At 42.2% G+C, this 8,477-nt stretch overlaps 1 protein-coding gene across 2 annotated transcripts in view; it reads right to left on the bottom strand.

Moving 5' to 3' along the window:
- Positions 1 to 368: 368 nt before the first annotated feature.
- Positions 369 to 8,477, bottom strand: part of il17ra1a (interleukin 17 receptor A1a) — a 12,771-nt gene continuing 4,662 nt past the window's right edge. For both annotated transcript variants that reach the window (XM_046072384.1, XM_046072385.1), the window contains exons 6-11: positions 6,243 to 6,290; positions 6,002 to 6,156; positions 4,777 to 4,848; positions 4,601 to 4,670; positions 3,112 to 3,222; positions 369 to 2,980 (exon numbers count right to left, since the gene is read on the bottom strand). In XM_046072384.1, the coding sequence (XP_045928340.1) occupies positions 1,551 to 2,980; positions 3,112 to 3,222; positions 4,601 to 4,670; positions 4,777 to 4,848; positions 6,002 to 6,156; positions 6,243 to 6,290 (1,886 nt within the window). In that variant the 3' untranslated portion in view covers positions 369 to 1,550. The remainder of the gene's footprint in view (positions 2,981 to 3,111; positions 3,223 to 4,600; positions 4,671 to 4,776; positions 4,849 to 6,001; positions 6,157 to 6,242; positions 6,291 to 8,477) is intronic.

Below are 8,477 nucleotides of genomic sequence, written 5' to 3'. Positions count from 1 at the left end.
TGCCAAAGTATTTAAACGTTGTATTTTATACAATTTTGTATTATTTCTATGTGCCGGTAATCTATGTGTCCTACGCTGTTGGAAAGGCTCTCTAACAGTCTTTATTTGGATTTGCACATGAACCTTACCACACAGTTTTAATCACAAGCAGGACCATTTGTTTACATTAAACTTTAAGCTGAAGTATAGTGGACCTTTAACCTGCATGGACAAGCACGGAGCATAGCTACACTGAAACAACCAAAGGCTTTCATGGACCTGGATATTTAAAGGAGCCGATCATGCTACCCAGAATCAAATGTTTTCTTCTTCTTTGGCCTTTGTGCAATGAAAAACACAACGTGTGCAATTGAGTGAACACCCCCGTCTGATATGATATGGGCTTTTATTTTCTTCAAACTTGTTTACAGGGAAAGAACATTGCTGTTTACAGAAAGGATTCTACCTGTTCTGTTAACGTGTGTGGTGTATATCTGTACTGATATAATCCAATCTATGTACTGTAGATGTAAGAGTATTATGTGGTTGAAACCTGAAATAAATCTGAGGAAAGTACTGTACACAGAGGATTGATTGAGTCTTTTAAAATGACACCCCCATATATTATTAAAGAAAATGTAATCCTTACATGAACACGCACTGATAATGTTATTGTATTTATATTTAGAAGACAACACATTTTAACAGCAGAAAAAAAAATCTGCTATTTAAAACCTCAACAGTAAACTTCAGAAAGAGTATGGATCTCTTTCTAGATACAACTTTACACAACAATGTTCAACAATCATACAGGTTGACTGGCCAACTTATTTTTGTCCACACCAAGCAACAACTATGCGGGGTCAGAGTAACCCAGTACAAAATGAGCTGGAGGCCCCTAATGACCCCTCCATTTCCCCCAGCTTTATTTTCTCAGGAGCCCGACACAACATGGGGCATCAAGATTTGGTTTATGCCAAATTGCTAACATGGAACTTTCTGGCTCTTGAGGATCGGGGCCCCTGGGAAGTTGCTGTTTCGGCTGGTTGGTATTGTAATCCAGCCTTGCAACCTTCCGTGTGAGTGATGAACCAAAAGCACGGGTTTATTCAGTTGCAGTTCCTCTAATGACCACTAGATGCTGCCTCCGAGTCCAACATCTCTTAAGGCAGGTCACAGATTCTCTTTTCAGCCCTTTTTGACTGAATACAACAAATTAAACAATAAAAAAATAAATCTATATGTGCACCAGATGCTCTTTCTACTTCTTTGTTCTGTGAAGGTATGATCATGTTGATTTGTCTTTGTTCGTATACAACATATTAATAAATGGGTTTATCAGTGCAAATCAAATTAAGCACTGGTTATTATATTGAGAAAGTCATCAACAAACATTGAATGCCACATATAAGCCCCACACTTTACTGGCCACAGAATTACCTCTGTCCAGCTGTGTGATCTCACAAATGTGCTGTCCAGTTCCTCTTACAGTGTTTGGAACTTCAGGCACTTAGTGAAAGTTCAGTACTCGTTCCTGCGGGTGGATTTTGGACTATCAGCAGCGGTTTCCTTCAGATTGTCTGAAACAGCTCCTCCTGCAGCCTTCTCAGAGCCACCAGGGGATCCTCTATGAAAGGGGGCTCATGCTGGGAGGACATTTTGGAGATGTAGCCTTGATCAGATCCACTGCTCGGACCCTTTCCGCTGGGCTCCAGAACCTCGTCCTCCTCCATCTCCTCAGGCTGAGAGTGGCTGATTTCAGATAGAGGGAAGTACTCACTCTGCATACATGAGGATTCTGGAGGGTTGGAGTCCAGGGAGTTCTGTTCTGCTGAGCTTCTCTGGTCCGAATGAGTGGAGAGCTGGATCACAGGTTGTAGGGAATCCTCTTCCTCATCCTCAGTGGGAACTTGACCCATGGGTTCTTCCTGGACGGAGAGCCAGTTGTGTCTCAGTGGTGGCGACCTGTTCAGAACAGGCTCAGCAATGTGGACAGATACTGGACTGGGGCTGTGAGGATACAGGTGATCTGTCAACACTTCATCCAGGTTTGACAGATACTGATATTTGCACTTGGGGCTCACAGTTGCCCTAAGTTCTACCACTGACGACAGCTGGCACTCTGTGTTCAGTTCAGGTGTAAGGACACGGACACTGTTGCTGTCATCATTGATTTCCACCTCACGGACGTAGACAGGAAGCCCCTCTCTGATTAGAGGAACACACTCTAGGACTGGAGGGATCGTCAGCTGGTCGATGAGCGGGTTAGCCTCAGTCAACACTTCCTCCTCACTGTCCACACACTCCTTCTCAAACCAATCAGGATTTTCCAGCTGGTAGGCCTGGAAGGTTTCGATGGCATTCTTCAGGGCTCTGCCTGAGGGACAGTTGAAATATTCGTCCCCACCGATCCCGCTGATGTGGTTGACCTGACCTGGCTGGTACTTCTCGATGTCTAGGATGCGGAAGTACAGCTCTTCGAAATGCTTCATCAGCTTGTACTTGACCGCAATGTCAAAAACCGATGGCACGTCTTGTTGGCTGCTGATGACATCAAAGTAAGCCACCATGTACTTACCCAGCATGCCTGCCTGGTGCATGTCTGGCAGGAAGAGGTTGAGAAAGGGAGTAAGCATGTCGTCAGTTGGGGAGGCAACGTCTTCCCTCAGTGTCACCCGACCTTCCCCGCACATGGCCCTCCACTTGGCCTGGACGCCTCGTGAGCACAGCACCAGGATTTTGTCAGAAGGATTTTTAAGCTGTTGCCGTTGCCATTCAAGCCAGCGAAGGCGACCCACCATGCCAACCGAGGTGGAGTCTAACAGGTCCACCAGCACCTTGGTGCCACACTTAGCCTGGAGGAAGGCACAGAGCTTTAGCACTATGTCCCTGTAGAGGGGGTGGTCCTGGGAGTAGATGACCAGCACTTTGGGAGGTTGTTTAAGCTGCTGCTGCCATGGTTTCTCACCTCCCACAGGTACTGTAGCAATACCAGGTTTGCCTGAAAGTGCACAAGAGCACCAATAAGATGCTATCAGCAAATTAAGAGTCATTTCAAACCAATGTTTCTTTATGAAAACAGGAATTTTTAAGTCAAACTCAGTAGATACAGAACTGAAAATGTATACTAACCTGGCTTCCTGCAGCGGACGCACATAATAACTGCCATCACCACACACAAAAACACCACGCCCAGGGTGACAAATGGGTACAGAGGGACGGTGGGCGCATCTGTTGGCTTTGCTGTGTAAATCAGAACACAGTTCATTACGGCTGCTTTTTTTTTCTTTTTTACAGAGTAAACTACGACGTTCATGGTCCCCGTGGCTAAATTCCTATGACTGTGTTGATCCCCTGACTTTTCCTTTTATGCTTTTCATTTATCCACTGAAATCATCCACATATATTGTTTTTCTTCTCTTTTTTTGTCCAAATCACGTCCATGAGTCATGGCAGTCATGGTTCTTTATGAGTCATGGCAGTCATGGTTCTTTATGAGTCATGGCAGTCATGGTTCTTTATGAGTCATGGCAGTCATTTAGTGGAGTCAGATTTGGTCCAAGTTTAGCCCCGGATGGATGTAGTAGAAACAGATGCTCTTATCTTTTTTCTTGTGAATAAGTGCATGACTCTGTCCAACTGATGGTAAAATGTTACTCATTTATGTTATCAAAATCGAAGCTGTGGGATTCAGCCTTCAGCTTTTAATTCTCAGCAAACAGTGGCCTAGCAAAGAAGGGCGGAGAGCTATGAATGGACAGAAGGAATACAAACTGTTAGTCTGTAAGGATAACAAATGAGAGATGTTAATTCTGGGGATCAATTTAAGGACATGTTGATGAATTAATGTATAATGTATGTGTGTATAAATAAAGATTTGTAGTTGTTATTTTAAGTTATTAGTCCAACACTTTGCTGCAGTCCAGCTGGAAAACGTTCATCATAAGAACCTTGTATTAAGGTGCTTCATATCACTGGGCTCTTTCAATTTGTTTGGTTTTGCTGTCTGTAATTAGTTGTGTTTTCCATTCTAGCCACTAACACACCAGCTACTGCACACAGTCTCCTGTATTTCCAAAAGAAGTGTTAGCTGACCAGCTAGTTTAGTTAGCCAGCCAGCTCCAGTCTTTCATCACCACTATTCTCACAGATCTCACATTCAGATCTTCGTAGAAGTTATGAAACAAGGATCATACCATTTTGGCTGTATGGGGGTGCTTCATGTCTGATTTTACATAGAACTGCCAGTTTTCTTCCAATAAGTTAATATACAGCCTATTATGATATAAATATCATCATATAATGCTGTAATAAATATGTGAAAAGAAATGTGTGAATAAATCCAAAATTACAACCCTAACTCTTAAGGAAGGGGGCGTCACTGCAGGTGTGGGCGTTGCGTGCACCTTGTGGGACGTTTGATCATTTATCACCATTGATGAACCACACAAAGAACATATTGTTTTTAAACAGTACTTGGTTCGATGATCAGTTGACTATAGGCAAGACTAGACAATTCTGATTCAACTAAGTTGTTAGTTGGAGACGCCAGAGACATTACAGGTCATACTGTACATCTGGCACATGCTTTACCCTGCTGGTATTCTATATGCCAACATACCAGGACAAATATCCAGAGTTTTCCTTTTACGGGTACAGTCATTGCCACATTTTGGGAAGAAAGGTTGGATCTGCAAGAAAGAATAAAGTCACATTAACTCTAGGCCTCGCCAGCTGAAAAAATGAGATTAGTAATTCACTAATATCACTCAGCAGAATAGATCTGACAAGATTTACCTCCGCATCAAACTGGCAGCAGGATCTAGGCCAGTTATCAAGGCTGAATTTTACATTCAGGGTCTGATTAGCCTGGAGAAGAGAGTTTTTCAATAGAAAGAAGATGACGTAAGAACACTTCACAAGACAATAAAACAATAAAAATAAACACATTTCTGGTACATTTGAACATGAACAGGGTGGTCGCGCCCCCCACTCCCCCCCCCCCATTCTGTTGGGGGGAATCATGTCAGGGCATGATGCCAAAAACTGTTTTTTCCTGTTGAAGCCATACACCTTTTGTGTGCACATCTGTTGCAACTTGCTTTGCATTTTCCCTTTAATTTAAAACCTTATTAGATTCTAAGACTAATGCACAGCCCTCCAACAAATCCCATGACCTGATGTGTTCCACTGAGGGAAGGCTAGATACTGTATTAGAAACACCTCTCAGTATAACACAATACAATAGAGAACCCCTAACAACAGCTTTAGAAATCACCATCATGACCACCCCAGATTTGTGGCACAAGGCACACAGGTCAAAAATCCCCACAAGAACCTGGTCTGTGTTTTAAAGAGGAGAGTAGAATTAGTCTTAGCTAAGTTCACCCTCATTCTGTCTTTTCTAATAATCTTGTTAGATCTAATAGTAAAGACAGTTTCAATAGCATCTGAATATCCTGTACCCAGCAGGTAGACAGTAGTCCCAAGAAAGGACAGAGGGAGTTGCTGACACCTCACTCCTAACTGCAGCTCAGCTCCCTGTGAGGAGGCTGAGAGCTGCATTTTCAGGTGTCAGTATTCTTATTTGGTGTCAAATTAAACCAAACTAAAAGGCGTAAATGTACTGAAGTACAGATAAAGTCCTCACACACACTCTGCGGTGTTGTAACTTGGATACTGTGCAGAACAACGTGGTATGTCAGCCCTAAAAGGTCTCTTTGACTGTTGAGATGCGTGTATTCAAGTGGTTAGAAAACATAATGAGCAGCCTTTTCTACAATCAGCAGAAAACAGTGCACAGGGAGGCAGGGCACGCAGTTTCCTGGACTGAAATAAAGACAAAAGTGGGGTAAAAACTAGGCTATGGTACAAAACAGGGGCTGCTGTAATGAGCACATACAGTAATGTTCTGGGTCAAATCGCTGAAAAGGAAACTGCATTCTTCTTCTGTGAGAGACAGCCTACTGCACACCCGCTCTTCAATTACAGAATCATTTGAATGTCCAGCATGTGACCTTACACTGTATGCATGGTGTTCTTGTTTAATGGTGGAACACTTCACAAAAACTTTGTACTTCTCAGCGAATCTGTCAGGATTGAAGCTGACAGCCAGCGCAGATCTTCCACTGGCTGCAGTGATCTGAGCCAGACTGATGTTAGGCTGCCATAGACTTCCTACAGCACAGCAACAAGACAACATGTTAGAAATGGTTTACATGATATACTCATTCTTACTGGACTTTAGAATATCAAGGACTCACCTCTCTCTATGCAAAACTGGGTCATCAGCACTCTAGGATCTTGACAATCTAGGTTAACCAAAATCAGAATTTCATCAAAGTCAAGAGGATTTAGTGTTGCAAATGAGACAGATGCAAAAAATCCCCTTGTTTTTTTTTTTATCTCACTTTAAACATAGTTGTTTTGAGTTTAGGAAATTGTGCAACATTATGAATAAGTTGCACAGTACGAGTATGCTGCCTACAATTTCTAATCCATGTCGGCTCGCTTTGCCATAGTAACATTTATATTTAAAGGCTCACTTTGGTTTGGTATTTCTCTGTAACGTATCACACCTCCTACAGCTTCAAGGTGAAGTGGAAAGTGCTTTGAGTAGCTGGAAGACTAGAAAGGCGCTCTACAAGTACAGACCATTTATTAATCTGACACTCTTTCTCAGCCCTCAAACCAATTTCTGATGCTCCAAAAATATATATTATATTATTAAATAATTAATTAATATCAGAAACCTGCAATGACTACTCAACTACTTTGACCCAAAATAAGGATTGTATGTATTGAGGATGTGATTGAGTGGCGTCTCTCCTCTGTAAAATGTCTCTGAATGCAGGCAGTGGACCAAACCACTCTGGGACACATTGGACTTGCTTGTAGATGGCAGCAGTTAACGGTTAGGCTTGTATAATGGGGAAACTACACAACCACTACACAAACGTAAAAGGGCCTACTGCTCAGGTCAAGGCTCAGCATTTTGCCTAGATTTAACCACATGGTACCTGCCACCTATTTCCAGGAGAAACGCTTAAAATAGCATACCCAAAATAAATTAGTAATATTTCCTCAACCATTAGGCCTAGATGCATAATTCTGGTCTCTTTTGAAAGGTCAGAAGCTAAGGAACATAATCCATTGTACATTAACTTATTTATTTTACCATTACAGACTACATGGAGATGCATAAAAATAAAATAAAAGCTATGATATTTTCATCCTCGCCTGGTAAAAAAAACTATACATATATTTTAATGCAATAAACCATCAAAACCATCATAAGGAAGATTATAATGCACCTGAATATCTTCTAATACAACTGTAACTGTAAATCTGAAACTGATATACATTATTAAACAGTTTTTAACAAAATATACCAGGCCAATGTCCATGTTTTGGCCATATTTACTGTTTAGATGTTCACTTTTATTGGGAGTTCTCTTTAAAACACTATGTCTCTCTATACAACCACGTTCCAAATATTGATAAAAACAGTCAATATTCCTATGAACAAAAGCACATCCTACAGGGCTGTAAGTGGGCTCTTTCTCTTCGTATTGAAGAGACGAATTGATTGATATGCTGTGTAGCTCCTATAGGTCGCCAGCAGATGCCAATAAAGGCTGCCTCCGCCAAAGCAAGCTCTTCTCTCCCTCAATCTGATGACAGAAAGGAAACTTATCAGCTCACCGACCTCACCAAGATGGCAGCCCGCAAGGACGGTCTTTATTGACACAAACAGCCGCTGTTTTAGGACTGAAAATGGCTATAACAGCGAAAATTGATCACCTGACTGATTTCAGGCAGATCCCGTACCACTTGGTTAAAGGCCAAAGGACACTCTTTTGAGGACAACAATGTACATATACTGGAGAGGGAGGAGTAAAAGAGACATCTACACCAAAGTAGAGAAACCATCTCTCAATGGGGGAGGAGGTCTGCCACTTATTCTCTATATACAATGCTGTCCTTTCATCCTTTCCCAGGAGATTCAACAAACGCTCACATTTGGCCTCCGTGACAATGCCGACGCCAGCTGTTCTGACCTGGCCTCAGATGACTTCAACAACCATAAAGAGTGTTGTTACAACAGCCAGGAGCACTAACAAACCAAGTTGTATCCACCACCTTGATGACGACCCCACAGAGGGCAAATAGCTGGGACTCCCTGCCAGTCAGTCAGAACTGAAGAAGCCTCTTGGATGAGAAGCAAAGTGTCCACCAGTATCTTCAACCAAGTCCAGCTGCCCTTGATTTAACCTTCCCTGAATAACTATGACCTGGATGACTGAAAACCTTCACAGACTTCTTTGGATTCTCTGAGATGATCTAGTTCAGATTTGACAAGTCTAAGTAGTCCGTTTTTTAATCTGGACCTGGTCTAAAGTGGTCTAGATGTGAAAAAAGAAATTGCCCTTTTTTGCATTTTCACGTGTGCAATTAAAGGTTTTACAAATCTAAACGTAGGTTGATATCAGACACTG

The sequence above is a fragment of the Micropterus dolomieu genome, linkage group LG16 (assembly GCF_021292245.1).
Source record: "Micropterus dolomieu isolate WLL.071019.BEF.003 ecotype Adirondacks linkage group LG16, ASM2129224v1, whole genome shotgun sequence".
NCBI lineage: Eukaryota > Metazoa > Chordata > Actinopteri > Centrarchiformes > Centrarchidae > Micropterus > Micropterus dolomieu.
The sequence above is the reverse complement of the archived record's forward strand: the minus strand, read 5'-3'. Positions and strand labels throughout refer to the sequence as shown.